At 38.3% G+C, this 26303-nt stretch overlaps 1 protein-coding gene across 1 annotated transcript in view; it reads right to left on the minus strand.

Moving 5' to 3' along the window:
* The window catches only part of KMT2C (lysine methyltransferase 2C), a 270015-nt gene that overhangs the window by 32510 nt on the left and 211202 nt on the right, over positions 1-26303 (minus strand). Inside the window, 13 exon segments of the mRNA XM_081287862.1 lie at positions 2050-2161; positions 3151-4970; positions 5918-6210; positions 6645-8567; positions 8905-9087; positions 10387-10460; positions 12496-12710; positions 12947-13079; positions 17943-18062; positions 18154-18186; positions 18365-18493; positions 19876-19980; positions 24063-24243. Of these exon segments, the coding sequence (XP_081143988.1) occupies positions 2050-2161; positions 3151-4970; positions 5918-6210; positions 6645-8567; positions 8905-9087; positions 10387-10460; positions 12496-12710; positions 12947-13079; positions 17943-18062; positions 18154-18186; positions 18365-18493; positions 19876-19980; positions 24063-24243 (5321 nt within the window).

Below are 26303 nucleotides of genomic sequence, written 5' to 3' on the forward strand. Positions count from 1 at the left end.
TTTTATTAAAAATTAATTAGCAGCTTATCTATTTATATCCTAAAACAAAAAATTTTACTCAAAAGTTCATATATTTTCAGTAGATATATTTCTGTATCTACTGAAAAAGCCATTTAACAATTGGTGACTGACCAATACAGTGAAATGTCCCTTACTCAACTTAGACTGATAAGCCTTCCACAGAAACACATGGTCTATATGAAAACATTTCCTCCAGAGTTACTGAGAGTGCTTTAACATATCAAGATACACATATAGCACAAACACATTTCAAAACACACTCCAAACACTGCGGCATTTAGGTAGTACTGAAGTTTAGAATGTGCATTTTTGATTTCTGACTCAGGGCTGTGAATCACTCACCACCCCTTCTGTGACTACAGCTTTGTCTAAAATGATACTCAATCCAGACTTAGGTATCTGCATCCTTATGCAACTACCATACTACTCTCAAAGGGTCCATCATGTCCATTTCTGTGAAGCACTCAGGAGAACAGTAACTAAACACTGAGCACACAAGCACATGCTTAACTGGTAGAAAGATGATACTGAATCAGATGCTGGAAGACTTCCGACTCTGAGGCTTGCATTTAAAATGTTCTGAGAAGAAATCCAAAGGTTTCACTAGAATGCCAAGCAGTCTCAAGACAAAAAGGTTAAGAACCCTTGTGACCTGGAAATTGCATGGAAATGGAGGGAGACCCTCATTGTTATACAAAATTACATATAAGAGGTTATGAGGGGAATGGGATAACAAACATGGAGGGAAATGAATTAAAGTAGATGGGGTAGAGAGAGAAGATGGGAGGGGAGGGGAGGGGGGTTAGTAGAGGATAGGAAAGGTAGCAGAATACAACAGTCACTAATATGGCAGTATGTAAAAATGTGATGTGTAACCGATGTGATTCTGCAATCTGTATTTGGGGTAAAAATGGGAGTTCATAACCCACTTGATTCTAATGTATGAAATATGATATGTCAAGAGCTTTGTAATGTTGTGAACAACCAATAAAAAAAAAAAAAAAAGAACCCTTGTGATGGAGGAACAGTGCTAATTAACACTGCTCAGCATTGAAAGTCACTAGGTACCACTACCTTTACTTTGATCCCAAGAATGTTAATCATGTCCAGAGTATCCACAGGTGTGTGTGTGTGTATTTATATTTTTTTTGGAGGGGGGGTGCTGGGGATTAAACCTAGGGCCTTGTATATGTGAGGCAAGCACTCTACCAAGTAAGCTATATCCCCAGCCCCCAAAACTATATTAAGGATTCAAACTTCTTTGAAGTATCATCTTTTTCTTAAATCTATGCAATTTTATGTTCGATTCCATAATTATATCCCCTTTAATAAAAAATTTTTCAACAAGATTATTAGGCTAAACTGAGCCTCTCTGCTTGCTGTACTGACAGGTTCTCAAACAACAATTCACAGTGTTCACTGGAAATGGAAATATGCAGCACCATCCCTAGATGTTCTCACTCAGTAGGTCTGCAGTTGAACAAAGAACCTGCATTTTCAAAAAAACTACAACAAAAAGCCACGTAATTCTGACAGTGGTTCATGATCAAAATATAAGAAATATGGCCTTGTAGTCGTACTTATTCTACTTTCACAATTACACTAACAACACTTAGAGCCACCTTTAATGCATAATTCCCTTTTTACTGCTGTGCATGAAAACTAATGAAATCTTCAAGTCCTAGCATCTTCATCAGTTCTTGACTTTCTCTTCTGGTTCAGAATCAGTTTGGTGATATTTTTAGAGCTGAATTCACAATTGCCTTAATCAATGCTTTTATGTTAACTGAAAAATTTTTAGTAAGCACTGCTAATGAAACAAAACAACCCCCCCCACACACACTTTGTGTTTACCCTACCTAAAATTAATGGAGATTCTTTATACGTGTACAGCTCTTTCTCACCGTATCCCACAGTATCACAACCACTGTTCATTTCTGGAAAGTGAGCGAGTCTCGCATGTTCTTTCCAGGACTAGCACCAACCACATGCAGTTCAGACACCCATGGGACGCGCACCTGAACCTACCTGCTCATCACCATTGGTGGCATGCCTAGAGTGCTCTGTGCCATCACTTTGTTTATGCCTTTGAGGGCCACCATTTTGGCTTTCATTATAGGATCTGTAATTGCATCAAAATCTAAAGAAAAAATATATTTTAAAAGTTACTTACTTCATAGTACTTGGCTCAAGGTACATTAAATGACATGTAAGTACAACAAACATTGTGCAATTTACAGATCTCCATACCACCTTATTATTATTTAATAATCAGTACAGGTTTTTATACTAGATGAGGGAATTATGAGATCGTAACAACCTTATTCTGAATTTGATTACACTTCAGTAATCCATAATTGAAGCACACTTTAACACTCATAGCAAAAATGTTCAGCAATACAAGTCCCTCCCATCCAAACTTCTGCAATGCTGGTCAGGATGGTTTACCACTGTAGCTTCAGGAATAAGAACCCGCAGACATTTAAATACTAAGAAATAAATCAGTCTTCTCTCTTTAAAAGAAAAATGTATAAATTCCTTGAGGTCAGCCCTCAAAAGTATTGGGAGGCTACCAAGAAATATCTTTTTGTATATAAATGGAGAAAAGGAGCTCCATGACAAAATTGGTAGCACATACAGGGTAGCACATGTTCTTCACTTAGGAGAAGCAACCCTCAGGCAAGTGCCTTCTGTGGACTGATTACACTCTGGAGCACTGACGTCTTGGGCTTCATGGCTCTATTTTTGTTGTTAATATTAGTAAACCAATAGAGATAAGTTAAATAGGGCTATGGGAAAAAACTACCAAGAATTTACTATGTGCAAAAGGATAGCAGAAAGCTTTATTTCTATAATAATTTCCTTAAATTCATTATTCCATGATTGAAAATACACAGCAGCAATAGGGTGACAGGTAGAACAAGGATCACAACTCCAAGTTTTCAATCTCTTGATTTACCTGGAAGGAATCTAAAGCTTGTAATTGTTTTCTGCTTAAAGTTCAGGAGGAACAGAGAAATTCTCAGTGCTCTATTCAGAATGTAATTTCAATAATGAAATGTTCCAAGCATATTGCAGGTCATCCTAATGCCCACAGGAATCTATTTTAAGACACAAGGGAATGCCTACCAATATTAGGAAAGAATGGTTCTGAGCGCTGCCGAATCATGGCTTGCATCTGTCTTTGCTGCTGCTGTTCTTGCCGCTCCTGATCCAGAAGATCTTGTAGAAGCAGGGGCTGCTCTTCAAGGAGGAGGGGCCTCTCTCTATTCTGCTGGGCTAATGTTTGAGGAATCATAAGCTGCTGGGGTCCTGATATGCCACTGGGACCAGACTGACTTGTGAGAGGCACAGTCTGATTTGCAGGTTTTCCTGTCCCCAAATTGTGGTTAACTGATGACTGACCTGGAATAAATCCTGGATTTACCTGTACCCCCTGAGGAAAAGCATGGTTCACCCTGGAGACCACAGTCACATTAGAATTCACAGCATTATCCAGAACAGGGCCAGGTGGTGCCACTAAAGTAGGAGGCAGGCTAGACACACGACTGGAGGGTGAAGCTGGCAGTGTTGGTGGGGAAGACCCCAAAGACCTCATGTCTAAATTATCAGATTTTTCATGAGCAAGCAAACTTGAGAGAACTGGAGTTGATCCAGTGATGTCACAAGAGTTCACCACATCTTGAGCTGGCAGTGACGCAGATCCTTGGATAACACTTGCACTGGAGCCAGCAGTTTCTTGATTACTTCTTTTCTCAAGTAGGTCTGAATCAGAAGATGGCAAAGGATTCTTTTCCCCATCATTCAGGTCTGTGTGAGCAGAAGCTTGGGGGCTGGGAGTAACCAGAGCATCTTTAGCCTCATCTCTTTGCTCAGTTTCACATTTGGTTTCCTCTTTAGAATTTGGAGATAGGACTTCTGTTTTTATCTCATTGGTAACAGTGGATTTTTTCTGTGGCAAATGGTTATCAGAAAGAACCACAGCTTTGTCTTCTTGCTCCTTTTTTTTTGGTTCAGATACACACTGATTATCCAATTTATCATCAATTGGAACATTAAGGTCTAGTTCCTCATTAAACATACTCTTCTTATCTCCTAGGTCAAGTTCTGGATCTGTGTATGCAATGATATCAAACTCTCCTGATCTTAAGAGATCATCCAGGTTGGGATCATTAGTTTCCAAATTATCTAAAGTATCCAATTCATCTCCTTTGCCATCCTCTGGATCTAAATTTAAATTTTCAAGATCTTCATCATCCAAATCTTTGACTTCAACCCCCTCAAGGTCTTTAACATCCAGTTCTTTCACAGAAGGGTCATCAGAATCAAGTTTTTCCTCCAAACCATCAGAAGACCGACTGGCCATCTGTACATTACCAGATGCTCTTTCAGTTGTCACAGTTGCTGTCAAGGGAGCCTCAGAATACCCTCCACCCAAGGAATGACCCAGAGGTCTCATGACCACAGAAGATGGATGGGCAGGGTGGCCCTGTTCCTGCTGAGGTGGAGGCACTGGCTCCAAATCTGGATGCACAGGGAGCTGATGAGGTAGACCCTGGGGAGGTCGTCTCATGGAGTCTGTGTGTCTTGGGCCTGGGAAGTCTGGACGAGGAATGAAGTTTCCATGTCTGGGATGAGAAGGTGGCTCTATAACATTGCCAGAAGCAGGGAAGGGCAGTCGTGGTCTTCCATCTGGGGCCCTATGCCTCAATTCAATAAATGCCTGGCCCAGTATATTATGCTGCTGAACTGGCAGGTTCTGTGGTGGAAAATGCTGAGGAAGTCCAACCGGATTATTCATCTGCGAGTTATTTAAAGGTCCAGGCATTTCTACAGACATTGATCTTCTCAGATGCGGAGGAACTCCAGCTCCTGCTATTTGTGAAGGAGGCACTAGGAATCGGTCCTGACTGGATACCGTACCATGACTCCCTCCTGGAAATCCAAATCTAAAAAAAAGGGAGGGGGGCAAATATTTCAGTATTTTCTTGAATTCAGAATTAGGTTGAGAAAAGAAAGTTTTGGAATACCATTGCTACATGCAATGATTTAGCAAAATGTCACTGCCAACTTAAAAAGTACTTGTAAGTACCCATATGCAGTAAGGTTTGCCAAACTCCCTACAATAAATGCCTCTCTCTATTAGATCATGTAAACCCAGGAACAGCCAGCCACCAAGCATATGGAGATCCACCATTTAGAAATAAGAATGAAAATGTTTGTGGAGAGTGTAGTTTTTTCCTTTAGGAAAAAGGACAAAAGGTAGACAAAAATGGAAAAGTAAGGGTAAGCATGCAACACAGAGACATAGTACAAGATTAAATCACATTTCTCCCAAAAATTACATCTTAAATAACCCTTTCCTCATTATAACTAGGGCGTTAGTCTAGATAGACCTAGTAGCCACTTTAAAAAAGGAAACATGGTCATGATTCATTTCTGCTACCTTTACAACCCAACCTTGTCATGAAAAGTTCCTAAAGAGAAACATCCTTTCTTTAGAACTCTGTTCCACCAATATTTTGCACCTTAAATGAAATGAAAAGAATAAAAATGTGCTGAGTGCACAAGTCTCCTCACTTGTCACATCAAAAAAGGGTCTGCCTGCATGTAGCAGCTACATTTGGGGGGATACTGACTACTATGATGAGCTACATCCATATGGCTGTAAGTCCTAGAGATAATACTTAGTCATGAAGGGACTGTGCTTAAGCCATTTAGAGTTTTTAGAGAAGGGAGAAAGTCCCTGACCTCTCGTTTGTGGAAAATAACATTGATTTATGTGAGAGGGAAGAAAGAAGTAGAAAGTGTTAACAGCTTATTGGTTAATACCAACTCCATTTGTCTAGTTACTTCTAACAGCAATTTAAATCAGGCAGAAAATTAGAATCACTACCTAAATCCATGTGGCCTCATCCCCATACCAGGAACATCAGGAGGATAGGGCGCACGCTGATCTTTGGGGAAAACAGCATATCTAGGTCCGACAGGAGGGACAACAGGTGATCGAATGTTTCCAGGATAAGGGGGTGGAGGCCGAGTGAAAGCCTGGTTGATACTCTCTGGTTGCCAGTGAGGAAGGGGCACCGGGGCAGGCACTCCAGGTGCATCCTGAGGCCCCTTCTCCTGTCGACTAGCAATCTTCTTCTGCTGCTGCTGCTGCAGGATGATTTCACGTAGTTTCTGCCGCTAAATGCAAAGAAACAAAAATCACTGGGATTTCCAGTAACTAGTGGTTTTTAACATCCTAATATTTTCATTATGGGGCTATGGTAATATTTAAAATGTCTAAATGTTTCAAAGTTTGATAAAAACACATATTTAATTACTTGATACACTATAAAAAACAAATTAGTCATTTGGTTCCGTTTGCCATTCAGCTATCATGAAACTTTCAGCTTTCATATCAAAAGATTCTTTAACAAATTCATAAAGACTGAAATTAGATACGATTAAATGTAATTCAACTGGTGTTAATTTTACGAATTTTATTTTTCTTCTTTGTATTACAAAAACAATAACATTAAATAAAATTAACACTTGTATAGAAATTACCATTTGATTAAATGAATGGCTTCCACAAAAGATACATTTAAGACATTGAAAACGTGTGCCATGATTACCTGTCTCAGCTTCTCTGCATCTGCTTGAGACATATTTACAGTGTTCTGTGTGTCAGTTCCCCCCGAAGTTGGTGCAGGTCCAGCAACCTGGGAGACACCAGAGAACTGCTGGCCTTGGGAACTCATGGGAGAGTCTACAGATGTGCTGAAGCTTCCCTCTGACCCAGGCCCCGGCTGGTCAGCAACATCACGAGTAACTTGACTAGTTCCAAAAGAGTCAGACTGAGGCCTTGGAGTCATTGGAGGTTGATCATAGGGATCGCGAACAGCAGATGGGGAAACACGGCTGAATGAGTCTGCAAGGCCAGGTCCAGGTGGCCTAGGTGTTTGGGAACATGTATCAGGTGGCCTTACCAAAGGGCCAGGTAAGGCTGGTGCTCTGTGTTGTGCTGCTTGCAGGAAAGGATCCTGATTTGATATGAGGGCTGGTCTTGTACCTGAGGACCTAGTAAAACCCTCTGAAGTCCTTGGTCTTGGTGTTGCTGGTGGCTGAGAGTAGGAAACAGAAATTCCAGGTCTTGGTGTTCCAGGAGGATGAGCATACGGATCAGAGTGCCTTTGATTAGCTGCAGGTGTAACAAACACTTCTGTCTGTGCAGATGGCCTGGGGGTTGGTGGCTGCTGAGTATATGGGTCAATGGTGGTAGGCCGAGGAGTTCCAGGAGGTTGAGAATAAGGGTCTGCATTGGACCGAGCAGTTCCTGAGGGTTGGGAATAAGAATCTACAGGTCGTGGAGTTCCTGGGGACTGGGAATACAGGTCCTGAGATGCTGACCTTGATATGGTTCCAGGCTGAGAAAAAGCCCTTGAAGAATGGGGAAAAGATTCATTCACTGCTGGATGTGGAGTTAGGGGAGGCTGGCTATATGGATCATTTGACTGACTATGAGAAAAATTATCTACAGGTCTTGGTGTCAAGGCAGGCCTTTCATAAGGGTCGACAGACAGTCGCCTTGATGCCTGGGACACTGACCCATAAGGATCCTGAGAGGATGGAGGAGGGTGCAGTGGAGTCTTAAAAGGTCCAGGACCACTATCAAGTGGTGTCGGTGTCAGCAAAGGTCGTGCATACGGGTCAGGTACCCGTGGTCTTTGAAACGTATCCGCCCTAGGGGAGGGTTTAGTAAAGTGATCACTGGTTCCACCTGCTGGAGGACCTCTTGCAGTTTGTTCTGAAACTACAGGAGACCGGGATGGGCCCAAAGGTTTGGGAAACTGATCTGTCATTAAAGGCCTAGGGGTGTCTGGAGGTTTTGCATAGGGGTCACTAATTGTTGTAGAGGAAGAACACAGATCTCTGGCTGGGGGTGGCCTACTGGCTGTGGTCTCACTCATCTGAATGGGCCTTGGTACGGATGATAAAGGCACAGAGTTTTCCACCGGTGTGACAGAATTTCTTCTGGGAAAGCTATGGCCCCCAGGAGGGGGTCTAGGGGTACCAACCATTTTTGCATAAGGATCCAATGGAGATGGTGGTCGGGAGCTAGAAGACCCAGGAGAAAACATTTGTGGAGAAGGTGGCTGAGAAGTCTGAGACTGAGAAAGACTCTCCTGAATGGGTACCCGAGATGGGGCTGGAGGAGGGGGTGGAGCTTGCGGCTTGACAAACACATCATCTGAAGGTGTGGAAGCAGGGATACCAGGCAGCTGTTTCGAGAACAGGTCTTTATGGAATGCCTGTGCAGGAGACATGTTTCCATTGCCAGGCTGAGGTGTCAAGGGACTTTGGACCCCACTGCTTGGAGTATCAGACCCAGATGGCACCAGAAGGTGCTGGGAACTAAGCTGCTGCTGTTGCTGCTGCTGCTGCTGCTGCTGCTGTTGCTGCTGCTGCTGCTGTTGCTGCTGCTGCTCATTTTTAACTTGTTCCAATTTTTGTGTGGCTTCAATCTTAGCTTGCTGCTTACTTTTCTGACGCATTTGCTATTAAAACAAGATAGAAAAAGCAATCACATGTTAAGAAGAAAATAACTATCACAGGTAGAAAAGGCAATAGGAAATTAATTTGTTTGAGGTCAATAGCTACCAGATTGCTTCCATATTAGACTGTATAGTCCTAGAGAAGAGATGATTATTCATCAGAGGATTCCCAATTTTGCCTAGGGCAGTCTATTATTTATAATATTTCAATAAACTTCTCAAATCAATTTAAATATATTTTACCAAAAAAGATAAAAATGTTCTATTAAGAAGTAAATACCTCACTTCTCAAAGAACAAAAATGCAATTTAAAAAAGAAAATCATCTCCAAACCTCATACCTGTCTAAATTTCCATTCCTGTTCATGTTCTGATTCTCTTTGCTTTAATGGATCTTTAAAAAGATCTGAATCGATGCGAGAGCTGGGATCGATGCAATCTTGCTGCTGCTGCCTTTTCATGGAATCATTAGACATCTGGACTTTATTAATACGTAAAGCAGCTCTGTTATCTCTGGCTTTTTGCTTTGACAAAAAGAGAAAAAATGTTATTTTCCAGTATATGTCAATGTGGTTACTCAGGAATAAAAATAAAACTATGCTGAACTTTATCATACAAAAGCAAGAAAAAGTAGGGTTAAGTACTCAAAAATAGTTGAATATTATCCTATAGAACTTACAGCCTCTCCTAAGAAAGGTTTTGGACATTAGCCCACCTTCTCTATTTATAGCACATGTCCTCGTTATCAGTTGAAGATGTTTCTATCTATTTATCTGAAAAAGCCTAGGAGATCCCAGGTGTAATCTAGTATTTTTCTTTCTAATACTCTTAAATATCCTTAGAAAATGAAAGAATTAACATGTCCATCAATTTAGAGGAAAGGAAAATTGGTCCACGTGATAGAAAATCTGTATATTTGAAACTTACCATTACATAAAATTACAGAGAAACATTAAAAATATCTTGTCATTGCCTTACTAAATCCAAGGTAAAACAATCTAATCTAATCCAATAAGAAAAACATATACACACACTTATAGGTGTATGAACATTATTAAATAAACACATGGATATATGTGTGTATGCTACATATGTGTATATATGTGTATAAGTTCTTTAAATACTCCATGCAAAATAATCAAATAACTGAAAATATGTTCATTGGTGATTGAATGGAAAATAATTGTATATATTTTTCCAAACAATAATATTTAGTTTTATTTAAAATGAAAGGCAAAGATTTGATTCCGGCTAACAATCTTACTTGGCTCTTTTAAAAATTCTCCAATTCCTGACTAACACCATGTTTCACAAGCTCCTTAAAGATGTCTAAATGTGTTTCTTTCAAGATGCATAAAGATTCCCTAGTAAACTTAACAAGCAACAAAAGAACTTATTGTGGAAGAAACAGAGGCACACTAATCCCATCTCCAAATTGAGTACTCTTTGCTAAAGAGAACAAGTGAAACGAAGTAAACATGCTCCTAAAATTCCTCATCCTGGTCTGTCCCTGACTTTATAAAAATGTCACACTCTGTCTTAAGAGAGAGATAATAAATTAGGACATCACTACAAAATAAAGTTGCCTATTAATTATGCAAGTATTAACAAGTATTTTCTTCAGTGGAAAATCTTTTCATTAAGCAAAGACAACAAAAATAAAGATTAAATGCTGTGTTTTAAAGACTTAACTCATGAACTGGGGATTCAACTCTGTGGCAGAGCACTTGCCCAGCTTGTGTGAGGCCCTGAAGTTCAATTCCAGTATTGCTGCCCCCCCCCCCCCGTCCCAAAAGAAGACAACACTTAGTTCTTTTAAATACCACATATGGAGCTCTCTCCTGAGAGCTTGCTTTTCTCCACAACTTAGCAATTTGCTTCACTCGAGTAGTCCAGTCTACAACAAAAGAACAGATGCTTACAATGTATTGTAACAAAAAGAAATTGATGAACTGCTGACAGTTAATCTTATTCAGACCACATCTTCCAGACTTAGTACAGGTTGAACATCCCTATCTGAAAATCAGAAATCTGAAGTGGTACAAAATCCAAAACTATTTGTGGACTAATATGACAACACAAATGGATCTGTACCTGATCTCCTGTGATAAAAGTCATAGTCAAAACACTGGTGTACTTAAATATTGTATAAAGTCCTTTAGGCTATGTGTATATGGTGTAGATGAAAATAAATGAATTTTATGTTTAGACTTAGGTCCAATCTCAAAGATATTCCCAAGAAAATTTCATTATGCATATGCAAATATTTCAAAATCTGAAACACTTCTGGTCCCAGTGTCTGGAATAAGGGATCACTGTACTACTATAGTAAGTTCTTAAAAAAAATAGCAAGTTCCTGACACGTAGTAAGTCAAACAAATATTCTCTGAAAGAAGGGTTGCCTTATTAGCAATCTGCCTTATAAAGTTGGCAAATTTTTTAATTCAAGGGGCCAACTAGTCAAATTTAAACCAAGTATAATAAATTCCCTGAAATAAAAACATATGTGTATGTGTATTATATCTATATATCTACATATCTATCTATATCTATCTATCTATCTATATCAGAATCAAAGTAAAAGTTTTCTAAATAATCTACACTAAACAGAAATCCATCATTTTGAACTAAAGGAAATGATCATGATCATAATAACCACCTCATCAGCAACATAGAAAAGTAATTATTTTAAATAATTTATATAAAATTTAGTGCCTTGATGATAAAATCAAGTATTGGTGAGATCAACAGTTAATGATAAAAACAAAAAAGTCTGACTCCACATTAAGGGGCTAGATACAGCTGTGTAATTCACTGGCAGAGTATGAACCTAGCAAGCACATGGCCCTCGGTTCCATGCGAGCACTGCCCCACCCCTGCCCTGGCCAAAAAAGTTTCCAAAAAGCCAATGAAACCAAAAGTCAACTGACAGACCAACAGCCTTATCATTGTATTTCATGAGGTTTTTCAATCACAAAGTAAACTTTTTTAAGAAAATCACTAAAAAGAAGCACAAATCTACAGCTCTGCTTTAAGAGCAATTTATGCTGACCAAACTGTTTTAATAGAAACAGTTGCTCATCTATGAGCAACAAATGTAAGTGTGGTTATAAAATGTAGCTAAAGAATGGAGATATTGCATTAAACCACTGATTTAAACTGTTAGATAGGGAAGTATATTTGATTTATTTCTGTACATTGAATAAAGTACTAAAGGGAGATCAACTAACATGCCCAGGGGTCCATGTGAGAAATATACATCCAGATGCACTCCAGTAACTTAAAAGAGCCTAAGTGTTGAAAGATGGCTGGGAAATTATCATAAGACAGAATTTTAATAAATTTTAAATCCTGGTTTATCTGGCAACATAAACTCAAAATAATACAAAAGTATTGCTTGCAAGTATTCGATAACTGACAATTCATTAATCTAAAAGTTTCATCCTCCATTTAGTCAAAATTTCAAAAACAGCACTATTGTTTCCTCTGATTTTCCAAACAGATCCAGGATACCCACAGGTCAGAAAGGAATGCAGGGAAACAAAAGGAAGATGACACTGAGTAAGTTTCAATAGCAACAACTTAAAAGTGACTGATTAAGTTTAACTTAATATTAGGAATTATAGGATACTTCCCGTTCCAGGAACATTTTTGGTTTAGAATTGCACAATATGGACTTGCGCATGCACTGCAAGGCACTAGAAAACTGATAATTTCAGTACTTGAAACAAAGGTTTGAAAATATGCAAATGAATGTAATGCACGGAACTAAGAAAAAGCAAAAGCATTTCTAGATATCGAGAGAATTGTTATACTGTGAACAGTCAGACTGATGAACCGCAGTGAAGATGCAGGGGCTTCCCATCTGTAGAAGAAACCCTTATACTTGAAAATGCCGGTGAATAAATGGGCAGAAACGGTCCGTGACTCACCAGGGAATTCTTCCTTTAAACTGGGGAAGTTAATATTTGTGTAGAGAACTGGTGCCACAGTTGCCATTTCACCCAGAGCTTCCTCTTTCTCCCACTTAAGTGTACTCCTCTGGGCATTTGACAGTGTGTCATTTTCTCCCTCCACAGGGGGAGCTGATGGTGTCCAAGAGCTGTTAGGATCACTTGCTATTGGATTAAATGCTGGATTTTTATCCCTGGTGAAAAAAATAAACACCTTCACTTCATAAACAAGAATAACTTCCTGATTCCAGGTTCCAGTACCACTTTTAATTAAGATTTATTACAAAATAGCTAAAAGTAATGTGTTTGATGATTTCTGGCGAAATCCACATACACCAATACCATACACAAGCATTTAAAAAGGCCAATTAAGATACAATTAAAATTAGTATAATTTAATTCTCCATAGCATGTAAGACTTTTTAAGTACCTGGCATCAGCATAAGGGGATTGTGCTATAGCAGAGAAAGTTCCCAATCCACTTCCAGGAGGCAAAGAACTGTGTGGGAGATGAGGACTGGGTCCAATAAGGCCATTCATGAGTGGCATCCGTGAAAACACATCTTAAAAAAAAGGGGGGGGGGAGTCGGTTTGCATATCATTCACAAATAACAAGTAGCTGAAATACTTCTAAATAAAAAATTTTAATTCTACTTAAAAGTAGTATCCCCCCACAACATTGTACGGTATAATACTCTTTAAAGGGTCACTTGGTTATAACATTTTGAAATATGGTCTCTACAATTGTATTCACCTAATTATAGTGTACTAAAAATAGTTTCAAAGTACAACAGTCCTGGGTTTGAATCTTAATTCTTCTCTACTTGTTTGAAGCAAAACTAGATTGCATTTATGAAAAGGGGTTACTGTTTGGTGGGTTGAGATGATCTATGTACTGGGAGGCAGTAACTATTAGTATATGTTAACTTTACAAGAGAAACAAATTGCAGTTTTGCCTTAATTTTCATTATTTGCAGTTCTGCCCTGAAAACCATTTTTAAATCTTCCAGTTCATTCGTGAGTTTTAAATATATTATTATTTCTTTTCTAAATAGATATTGGGCAAACTGTGAGACCACCCTGGGTTTCTTCACAACCCTCCTCAAATGTGTATCTCCAATATTTACTATGATGGTCTACTTGTCTAAACTATTGGAAATAAGATAATTGTCCTTACTGGGGCAGTTTTCCAGCAATGAAACAAAACACAACAACAATAAACAAAAAAACTTTTCACATACTTTTAAAAGAGCCTTGCCAATTAAACATGATGAACTGTGGAGACATACTCTAACATATGGCCCCTGTAATTGGTGGAATGTAAGAGGAGCTATTACAGGAGACTCACCTCACTGTCTAGTGACACAAATACCATGATATTCTTTGGGGTGGTAGAGAACTCCCAGCCTGGTCACGTTGATATAACATTAGATAAAAGAAAAACCTCGAGTCTAATGCTCACATGTGTCCATGTACGTGATGTTCCAAAGCCCAATGCGCTCTCAGTGTGAACTCAGCTCTAGTGCACATAGGCAGAGATGGAAGCTGAGCACAGACAGGGCTGGAGGCGGTCTCCAGGACCTTCACAAGAGCGCTTATTCCACTGCACGCCAGAGCTGGATGCTAGAGGGCTTTCACAATGACTAATGTTCCATGATACAGTTTGCTAGAAGGAATCAAGGTAAAGATTTCTGCTTTTTTTATTCAAAATAGAATGCTACTTCTCTTTTCAACTTTGGCAAGAAGTTGGTTCCATTAATGAATCTGAGGATTTAATGAAAAATAACAAATACCTTTCTGATAATTAGGATAACCAAAGGTTAATCACTGTCCTGCAGCTGGCTAATCATCAGCACTACCTATTACAAACACATTATTATTTCCCTAATAACAGCAGCTATTCTAAAAGCTTTACATCTATTGTGTCTTTATACCCTCACAACAGCCCAATAAAATAGTTATTATGTGTACCTCATTTAAGAAAAAAAGAAGAGGAGAGTTAAACAATTTGTTTCAAGGGCACAAAAAAGTAAAATTCAAAGCACCATTCTTTCATTATTAATTTAACTAAGAGGTGGTCATTTTTCTCTTCAAATCTACTGCACCTAACCAACTTTGTTAGTGTAACAAGGACATAGAGGCTGCTTTTATTAAAAACACCAACTCTTCATTGGGCCTGCAAATGTCCAAGAGATAACTAAAAGCAGCAGAAAAGTTGGGCATATCTGCCTCCAATTTGTATCTGTCTCTTTTGCTCTGAGTCACTTCCCTCCCATAGTTTCTTACCCTGGATCCCAAGAAAAAAAGGTCTGATCGGTCTCTTGTGATGAGTTAAAACTACCCGCTAGGCAACAGCAACTTTCTTTTTCATAGATAAGGCCCTGCCTAACTAATCCTGAGGTAATGATCAGCCAGGCCACAGTGTGACCGGGAGTTTTTGACTATGCATACATCCAGCTTCCCTTCGGTACACAATCATGAGAGCTCCAGTCAGTACATCCAAAGACAAGGCTACTTCCCAGGACAGCGGCACTGATTATAGCTCCTTTCTTGCTTTTTATCATTACTTTTTTATTTGATTACCTTGGCAAGAGTGGACAAACCTGATTCACCAGGATCTTGTCACGTCTCTGGCCTAGGTCTCCAGTAACATTAGTTTATAAAAGTAAAACTGTTGAGGCATGACTCATGGTAAGACTTGAAAAGTTACTTCACTTCACTTCACTTTTACATAAAGGGACCTCTCAGTCTTCCTGAAATTTTCCCTCTTCACTTTCTGACCCCATGGATTACCATCCATGCACTGAACTCTGCCTTGCTTTCTTAACACTCCTATTGGAGTCATTCCACCAGCACTACCAAGACTTCCACAGTCTGCCAAAGACAACAGTTTTTAAGAACTGTACTCATCCACCCACTGCACTTTATAACCTGTCTCTACTGTCACCATTTCTAAGATACTCTCATTCAATGTCTCAGTCTCTACTTTTTTCCATTTTCACCTATTCCTCAAAATGGGGAAAGATAAGGATCATAGAATTGCATACCTAACACAAATCAGGTAAGTTCAGCATGTACTTCATTAAATTTAATTAAAAAGAAGAGCTCCTCAATATTCTGTACCAATTGGCAATATAGTCCCTGGGGGGGAAAAAAAATCTCATCCTTCCCACACAACTTCAGCTAGCAAGACTACATGGGGGATTATAGCACTTTCATCTACAGCTCTAACTGCAACTGCCTGTAAGACACAACAAGGTGAATGTCCAACATTTACCTAACTAAAAGCTGTCTAAAACTAAATCCAGTGCACCGCATTACCTTCTACAGTACACATGCTCCTTATGTTCCTTTCTCATGTTTCTAGGTTGGGGAATGATTATCCTCTAGGCCAGCTTGGCTTGTGTATAGTTTAATTCATTTTATTTCCTCCCTTCTCCTTCCACCTTACATCCATACAATAACATAATTCTATTTATTCTAACTTTACTTTCTCGTATCTATTCCTTTCTTTTGTTAGCATTTCAATAACTTGACATAGACTTACACTGTAACTTACTCCCAACCACAATAAACTCATTACTACAACTGTTTTTGTCCAATACTGGCACCAATCCTAGTTTGCCAAAACATGTGACTGAGCAGTCTCATTACACTGGCATTACATTGGCTCACAGAAGCCTGGAGGAAATAGGCAACCCACCTCTGCCTGCTTTCACAGCTATCAATACTTCAGTTGTGCCCAATAAAGCACGGCCCATTTATCCCTTTCCTTCACTCTGGGAAATGTTAAAGCTGCCCTTCTTGAATACTTAAGTGTCTCACTTATAAAACCTGATCATGTTTTACCCATAAATTAGAACTACTATTCTTTCAAACATAAACACTGACATCTTAGAGGTTCTTAAGGCTCTTCTTGAATGACACTCTTCTATAAGCCAGGTGTGCACCAAAAAGTCTACATTAGGGTTATAATTTGTCAGGGTAGGCAGCCTTATTACTCCTCTTGAATTGCCTATTAGAGCTAGCCCCCACCCCCCAAAAAATACATCTCCTTAAAACCTTTCTAAAAATAAGAATGTACTTCAAATGAAATGATTTTCATAACAATTAACAGCTTTCATTAAGGAACATGTCTTTAAACTGATGTGATCTCTAGAATACCTACTTTAAGTTACAGAAAACATGAAGAGAAATAGTTTTTATATGCTGAGAAGTACTGAAGAATTCTTAACCATTATAAAATCACATAGGAATAATTACAGCAAGCAAGAGCCATGTGAGGGTTTTACCCAATGGTGACCATATGCTTAATCCAGTAAACATCAAGGAGGTTTTATATTAGTAGATATAAACCAGTAGAGTTAGAAACATTTTCAAATATAATTCCATTTTCAATTACAGAATTTTTCATGTTTACATAAAATTGGTAGTAAAGAAGTTATTTGCATGTTTTATCAATTACATAAAAAAGAATAAGAGTTTATAAAGGTATCATATTATTTCAGCATAAATAGACATGAAACATTGACAATAGAGAAATGTTCTTAAGCTCAAACTTCGAAACTGCACCTGTCTGTGGAATTCTAAGGTCCTTTCTAAAGAAATGGTTCTCATGCCTGTGGCACTCTTCCTCCCTATCTATTCCTGCAGATCTTCATTCTAGGCTATCAGATTTCAGTTCTCTGGGAAGAGGAGGAAACTAAAGCCTTAAACCTATGTTATATTGCAGGTTAGTTACAGATAGGTCAAAGAAAACTGACAAAAACCAAACAAACAAAAAATAAGCAAATTTCTACACCACAGGAAATTTTAGTGTCCACAGGCTTGTGGTAAGGTCATTGATGTACTCTAAAGGTTGTACTGAACACATGCTCTGTGAGAGAGTTTACAGCGATGAGCAAGTCATGGGACCTTAATCTTGATCTTTAAAGTGCCTACAACTTACAGGTATAGCCTTACTGATCCAGACAGGTATTTCTAATCATGCTGCACACTACAGCTAAAAAAGCATGGAGCTGAGATGGAGATGTGACTGGCTAACCTCTGAGTAAAGGACAGTGCAGGCAAAACCAGACCACTGGTTACAAGGGAGCCAGGTGACAGTAGGGTATGGTCCTCCAAACAGAACAGCCACTGTGTAGGGGATGACCAGAGTGAAAGTGAGCTGGGGCAGGGGTTAAGGAGAGAGGGCAGGATCCATACACATCCTCCCCCACAGCCCAAAACCTAACCAACTGCAGACTTGTAGAGGGAGAGAGGTATGGGACAGAAGTTAGTATTTTTTCCATCACAACAGAGGTGAGTTTTCTATCAATTTGTATACATGGTCACTAAAAAACAGGACAAAATTTGCTTATATGTATGCACACACATATACACATGTACCTGTGATACAGAACATCCTTGTGCAAACTATAACATACCCTGATTGTGTACTGGCAAGAGCTGTGGTGCAGGGGGAGGCTGTGGTAATGGAGCTGGCTGAGTGGTCACGGGGCTAAGTACCGCAGTGAACAAGTCCTCAACATCCTTTCCTCCCAGCTCTAAGAGGCAAAGTAACAATAGTAATAAGATTAAAAGACCAGTAGATGGGGAATGCCATTCTTATAAACTGAAAATTCAGAGCACAAATACCTGGAATTTTATATAACTTTCCAAGAATTGCTCCTAGGATAAAAGAAATAGAAATATTAACAACTTCTAATTCATTAAACTGATAGAAAACATCATTTAATTGATACAGAAATTATGAAAATAGAAATCAAATCATAAGCATGCAGAAATCTTTGAAAGTCATATTTACTCATGTCTTTTAGAAAGCCTAGATGTAGGGCAAATATTTTACCATCTGTGACCATTTTGTCTAGCTCAGGACTGAGGATTCCATCTAGCTGCTCCTCACTTAACGGTCGTGAACTCTGACCAATGCTTGGCTGAGGCAAAGAGGAAGGATCATCAGCAATAGGACCAATATCTAAAAGAGCAAGGTAAACAAATTAAAAGATCACTTCAGGATATTCACACAAAATGTATAGCACTACCGTTCTGCATTCCTGAAGAATAGTATGACTGAAGCAGATACATGAAGTCTATAGTTCTGAATTAATTGAGATTCTTGTATCAATTTGTATAATCCATTAGTAAAAATCAGGTACAACAATACTGGGGCTGGAATCTGGGCCTTGTGCATGCAAGGCAAGCACTCTATCACTGAGCAATACCCCAAGTCCCAAAGTAGTCTTATTCAAAGTAAATATACCTCCCGAGGAACAAAAGAACTTATCTGATATTAACTTGATATAATTTCTGCAAAACTAAATCCTATATGAAGCCAGGAATCTAGGAGAAGTAATTATACAAATAACTGCTTTAATATGAAAATAGTGGCATCAAATGTAATGTCCAATTACTATATGTAATATGTGAAACAGGAGAGAGAAGTTTTACCATCAATTAGAGGAAAGCTCTAAATTTCCTATTAATGTTTAGTAAACATTATCCTTTATAGTTTTAATCATAAATTATCTTTAAAATTTTGTAGTCATATTCTGGAAATAAATTATGTTAATAATACTGTAACATCCCTCAGCTCATACATGTCAGTAGTTTCAGCAACAGTCACAATAATGTGGTCTCTTCTCATGTATTTTTTTCATGCTTTCTAATAGACTCTTTAAAAGTAAAAATTTAGTCTCCTCCCATCTGAACTTGCATGAAGAACTAACTTTAACATTTGGGTAATATTATAAATTACATATCAATAAGAATAGAACCATTCATTTAAAAAATTTTACTAAGAAAGTCATCCAAAGCACAGTATAGCAATACTATGCTTTAGCTGTACAGAAAAAAGGAAAAGCCAAGTGTGGATTAGTGATGAATTAGCACGACTAAAATATGCATGCACCTACAGGCTGTTTCAGCTGAAACCACTACAAAGAGAAGACTACTTCTAGTCAGCGGTCATCCATTGCTCAGTTTCTTACCAAATGGAAAAGGTGAGCTGTCAACCTGGAAAGTGCATAAATCAAGACCTATAAGACCCAAACCAAATAAAATGGATGGTTACCAGAGGAGCAAGAAGTGAAGGAAATGCAAACACAAGAAGAGGCCCGACACAGCAAGGCTGTGAGGCAACATGCCTTGCACCTGATACAACAGAAAGGCAACAGATTGCCCTGCTGCACCCTTAAACCAGGAAAACCAGGACAGGCCAAGTAAATGCCAGGTCCCAGACAGAGCCCAAACACAAAACCACCAAAATCCACTGAGTTTCCGGGAATAGGCTGAAGACTGGCTGGCTCCACACACACCTCATGTCAAGACAGGAATCAGGCAAACAGTGTGGACACATACCTGAACGATCAACCGACTTTGCTAGGTCATCTGAGATCATTCCAAGAATGTCATCATCTGTGTTTAAGACTTCAGAGATATCAGCTAGAGGGTCATCAGCAGAACCTAAATCCAGGAAGCAAGTTTTCAAATCTCAATGTTTTCCTAGAAATTAAACTCTAAAATGCCCTAATTTATCCAATGTATGCATTTACTAATACCTGGAGTATAGCAGATGCTGAGGCAAGTGCTAGAATGATAAAAAAGTGACCATTATTACTTCTAAAGTAAAGGATTTTTCATACCAAAGGCCATCAAGTTTTGAATAACAAAAATATTAAAAATTTAGTCTATTTTTTTGTGACTGATCTGTATTGTCAAAATGAAATTTGAAACCTGTAGGCGATAAAAGTGAGATAGAATGCTATAAGAAACAAAGCCAAAAAAATTCACTATGCAGTGTTGTCTATAAAAAAATAACATCTAGAAAAAAAAGATTAATAAAACATGAAAGGCAAATTCATTATTTTAAAATTTCTTGCAAAGCATAAGCCAAGGAGCAATAAGACTGCTCCTTCATTCATTGATTCCAGCACCACTTCAGTACCAACAGAAACAGACTATGGGTTTATGTATCTAGCACTGTTCCAACCACTGGAACAAGAGGCAGGGACTAAGGCAAAGGACCAGACCTCAAAGGGCTCACTTTCTCACGGGGAATTAGACAATAAGCAAAGGATGCCATGTAATGAGAAAAAGGATCAAAATAAGCTGTGGGGATGCTGCAGTGGAAACAGCAGTCAGGGAAGAGCTGTTCAGTGAGAGGACTGAACACAGACTCCAAGGAAATGAAGGAGTCCTATGCACAAAGATGTAGAAGACTTGCCAAGCACAAGGAAAATAGCTGTACCAGTCCTGGCCAGAGAGGGGCTGTTGACCCAGGAGGCCCCCTGTGCTCAAGTTAATAAAGGCAAAGAGTGGGAGGAAACAAGCAGCAGCTAGTGCAAGATCATGCCGTTTGGTGGATCATGTGAAGACTGGGCTTTATCTATAGTGCAGGGGAAGCTGTTGGAGGGCTGCCCTGCACACAGGGGTGGGGCAAGGGTCAGCAATACTAGAAGGGTGGAGACCTGCTGCAGGCTCAGTGGGTGGTAACGAAGTCTGTGCTGCAGCGATGGACAAGGTGAAGGAAGAAGTGTTGGCTTTGGGATATATTTTGAAGACAAACAAACTGGGGACAGATAGGATGTGGAATTTAAGAAAATGAAACGTCAAGGAGGATTCTAAGTGTTTTGGGCTTAATCAAATAGGAAATATTTGAACTCTTATTTAGGCCAGCTTTAGTAATTGTATTTGTCATTCAGTTAAAGAACATCTGAAATTTTTGATCCATTTCAAGTGTGTTTTTATTTAGCAATAAAAAGTGGGGAGGCAAGGGGCTGGGATTGTGGCTCAGTGGTGGAACACTCGCCTAGAACGGGCGCGACCTGGGTTCGATCCTCAGCACCACATAAAAAATAAAGGCATTGTGTTGTGTCCATCTACACCTAAAAAATAAATATTTGAAAAAAAAAAAAAAGTGGGGAGGCATAAATGTAATCCTCCAGATCAGACACCACTGTGAAACACACACAGTTCTGGTGCACCTCTCGGGGTTGGGGATGTGGCTCAAGCGGTAGCGTGCTCGCCTGGCATGCATGGGGAACTGGGTTCGATCCTTAGAACCACATAAAAATAAAGATGTTGTGTCCACCGAAAACTAAAAAATAAATATTAAAAAAATTCTCTCTTTATAGTAAAAAACAAAAACAAACATACACCTCTCAAAGAGAATTCAAAACAAAAAAAGAACATCATAGACTTTCAAACTGCAACAAGCTAAAATAAGTTTTGTATACCCAAATATTCAGAACAATTTTAAAGAAATAAAAGTATTACATTAATCTATCTAGGTAACAGTGTATTTGCAAGAAAGAGATTCTGGACAATCCTTTGAGGGGTCATTTGTAGTTTTCTGTTTTGTCTTGAAGTAATTAAATTCTATATTTATATAACTAAATTTTAAAAGGCTGTTTAAAAAGTATGTTGTACCTACCTACAGTAAAAGATTTTATATCTTATCAACAAATCATTAAAAATAATTTAATGGGCTACATTGGACAAGAAGACATTAAAAAAAGAAACCTCTAGTTTGTTAATTTTTCATTATAAAGGCAAAGGCTGGGTCAAATGGAAAGAATATTAAATTTAGGTTTTGAAATGGGTGGTATTCTAGTCATCTAAGTTTTGGTCTTCCTAGACAGACATTATTTCTTCAACAGTTTTGTGAGAGCTGTAACCTAATCAGTCCAATCTAGTTTGAATGAGCAGCCCAGGTGGTAACTGTAGGCAAGTGGGATGTGACTAAAAGAGGAGGGTCACTGAAGGTAAGCCCTAGAAGTGCTGTTCTTCCCTGAAGCCCAATCCTGGTTTCCTCTCTCTGCTTCTTAACCTAGCCATGAGTTAAGCAGCTCCTCCCACCCCATCACTGGACCCTTCCTCCATGATGTGCTACCTTACCTTGGACCCAGAGCAATGGAGCTGGCCATCTATGGACTGAGTTCTCTGAAATAGTGAGCCCCAAATAAACTTTCCCTCTACTAATTTTGGTCACAGCAACCAAAGAAAACAAAAACATTTTACATCTAATTTCACTTTTTCCTTATAAAACTCAAGTGCAACAACTTCTGTTTAAGTCCTTAAATGGCATGTCATGATATGTTTAAAAAAAATCATTTGAAGACCCATAAGTATTTCATTATAGTCTTTTTTGTACAGGGTCTCTCTAAGATGCTGACACTGATCTCAAACTTGGGATTCTCCTGCCTCAACCTCTCAAGTTGCTGGGATTACATGTGTGTAATCCCACATTCAGTTTATTATACATTATTTAAACAACATATTGATAAAGATGAAATAACAGAATTAATGTAAAAGTTTTTTTTTTTTTTTTTAATATCTGCTAAGGGTAAAGAAAGACCATGGACATTGACATTGGTCCAGTGTGTTCACCACTCGTTGTCCATGGTGAGGAAGACCAGACATGAATATGCACACGAGAGGAGGTAAGACTACTTCTAATTTAAGTCAAACACAACACAAAAGTCTATACAAGTGATCCCTCAGTATTTGCAGGGGATCAGGTGCTCAAGTCCCTTAAATTGGTCCTCTGTGATGAAAATAACAGCTGCAGAGGACTGGCTATATTTTAATACACAACAATGCGAAGTTAACAAAACTATAACTACTTAATAACAAGTCATTTTTTTTCTAGTGGAAAGTTGACTTAAAATTGTTTCTCAAAATGAATTTATAAAATTAACGAAAAGCAAATGTAAATCAATGGCAAAAGAAGCTTGTCAGGAAAAAAAAACCATTAATTTATAATTGGTAATATTTAAGTGTGGGGGGGGGAACCCCACTATGATCCCAACACATATATTCAAATGAACTCCAAGAGCTTTGTTGACATTAATCTTACTTTTGAAGCATACCAAGTTCTGCCACTTTCTGCGATTCTTCATAGTTGCCATATTTTCTGTACCTAGAACAACGGCTTGCAAACAGGGGGCAGCTTTGCCTATGTGAGGCAATATCTGGAGACATTTTTGACAGTCATGACCTCATTAGATCAGAGATGCTATTAAATATCCTACAAGACATGGGAGAATCTCATTCCCACAACAGAGAGATACGTGCTCCACCCTGTCAGAGGTGGGAAACCCATGATTGTGGGCTATATATGTTCCTGGATTAACATGGTCTATCCGAAAGTTTCTCTCTGAGGCATTCTTTCTGGTTTGCCTCTGTTTCAAATATCTTTGGTCTATGTAATTAAAACAAATATACCTTACTTAAATTGAAGAATGTACTTATAGCTCACCAACTATAGCCAAATTATACCGGTTTACATTGTCCTCAGCAAAGTGTAAACCAAACATTTTCCTTCACAACTCTGAATTTCAAAGGCAGTTACAGAGGTAAATTAACTTGCCAATCTTATAAAACTGTCCACTTAAAATAGCTGCATTTCCTAAATGTAAATTATACATTAATAAAGTTGATTCTTAAAATGCATGAGGCCAAATAAAAGCATTTCTGAAGTGTAATCACACAGAAAGTAAATGTCATAGGATATAAAGAAAACACTTGTTAATTATTCTACATACCCTGAGTTCCAGGTTTTGATGGAGCTGAGGATGAACTAAGTAGTGGATCTAAGGAAGGATCCAAGAAACCTGTGTTCATGTTTGTTTTATAGGAAAGCTGAGCTGCATCTTCTGCTAGATTATCTAAACTCAGCTTGTTTTGTCTACTTGTATCCAGAAGATCTTTTCCAAAGAAAGCTTCCTAGACAAAGATAAGCACATAAGAAAATGATTAGTTGTAAAATTCTAAAAAGACAGCATTATTCTGTCATCATTTTTGACAAGGAAATAGAAATAACAGAAAAGCTTTGTTTTCAACAATACAGAAAGAACAAAGAATTCTGTGAATTCTTTCATGGAGAATTCCCTTATATTAAGACTTTTTTTTTGGTAGCTTTGCTGGAGACAAATAAAATTATACAAATATGAACACAAAATTATATCAAATGTGTTTCTAGCAATGACAAGACAATAATTCAATTCTGGAAGATTAAGGTGCAATTAAATTTAAAAGATGACAGATTTACAATACTATCCGCACCTTAATTCATACTGTAAGAAACACTAAAGCTTCATGAATATTATTAATATTTACAGATTACTTGCAAAGGATAGCATAAGACTTTGATCTACAGTTTTAATATGCACACATTCAGGTAGATTTAGTAACCTCATGTTGATTCATATAGCCACACAGAAGACTTACACTATAAATCTGAAAGAGGGTTTTAGAAGTCATTTTAACCATACCATGTGTGCAACACTTGCAGCTATTCTGGCTTTCTATTTCTCCAGATGAACTCTTCTGCATCTCTACACACTTCCCCTGATCTAGTGGCTGGTGCTTCCAGCTGGGTTTCTGGTAATTCCAGATCTCCCCAGAACTTCTCAAAGATCAATACAGAAGACCAAAAGGAAGCACTCAGGACCCTTTTTCATATGCTTAAACCCAACCCTTTGTCTATTTTGTATTATGTGGCCTGTTGGAAAAAGGACCCTTTATACAGAACGATTTTGCAGTAGCTATAAACATTTGACACACTATTGCCAAACACATTAACTTTTAAAAGGATTCACTTTAGCATTTCTATAATATCAAAAGGGAAAGCAGCCTTGATGTCCATCAGAAGGCACATGACTAAATAAATCAGAGGTACTCATACTATATAACAGTTTTTAAAAGTATGCAGAGACAGTGGTATCAAGAAAAGCCCCAGAATACATTACTACACAGAGAACAGCTGAAAGATGCATCCAGCAAAGTATGCAGAGACTATTATAAGAAAGTAAAAATAAATTAGAAAAAAGTTCTAAAAGGACATACAGCAGAATGTTAACAATGCTAACTTTTGAAAGGGATTTGGGGGGTGAATTCTGGTGGAGTAATGAATACGTACACCTGATTTGAAATTTTCATACTTTTGAAATGAACAAGGTGTTTCATTATGAAAAAAATATATGAATATCCACAATGGTAGAACACTGGATGGAAATGGTCCATTTCTTTTCTAGCAATATTTTATCACCAGGAAAAATGCTGAAGAGCATAAAGAAAGAATAGAGGTACAAGTAAAGATGAGCCAAATGAAAAATGGGTCTATTTCTTGACCAATAAAAATCCCGTTTTTGAAAAAAAAAAAAAAAAGGTGCAAAGCATTGGGGGACATAAAGGGAAAGAGGGAACTAAAACATTTCTTAAGGATATGTAAAAGTAAGGCAAGAGTTAGGTGCTCAACATCCATATTCTTATAAGATCTCAGACCATTTCTATGAGGTTGCTATTTCCATGATTTTACAGATGGGAAAACTGGGGCAAAAACGTGGTAAACAAAATCAATTGAATTAAGTAGTAGCACAGTGATATTTAAACTCAGGACTCTGATTTTAATAGCTGAACTCTTTAATGTGAACATGGCCATTAGGATGTTAGTAGTCTAGTTACTAAAAAAAGAAAACTGAGCAAGTTGTGCCGTAAGTGAAAGAAAGTATATTTTAAAACCAAGTTATAATGGCTACCTGGAAAAAATCAAGGTTAACAAATGAATACAACTCACACAAGTATCTACATAGGCCACTGTTCTGCAGGAGGGACATATCAGATAGACAGTCTTACACAGTGAACTTAGGTGGGCACTCAGTCTATTCCAGTTTAACTTTTTATGTGTGAAGAAATAGAAGTCCAGAAGGATGAATGACAAGCTCAGGAATCTAGAATTAACTGGTGATAGAGCTGGATGTTTAATTCCAGCCCTAGGGTGAGTA

The sequence above is a fragment of the Spermophilus citellus genome (genome assembly GCF_964194105.1).
Source record: "Spermophilus citellus genome assembly, chromosome: 3".
Taxonomy (NCBI): domain Eukaryota; kingdom Metazoa; phylum Chordata; class Mammalia; order Rodentia; family Sciuridae; genus Spermophilus; species Spermophilus citellus.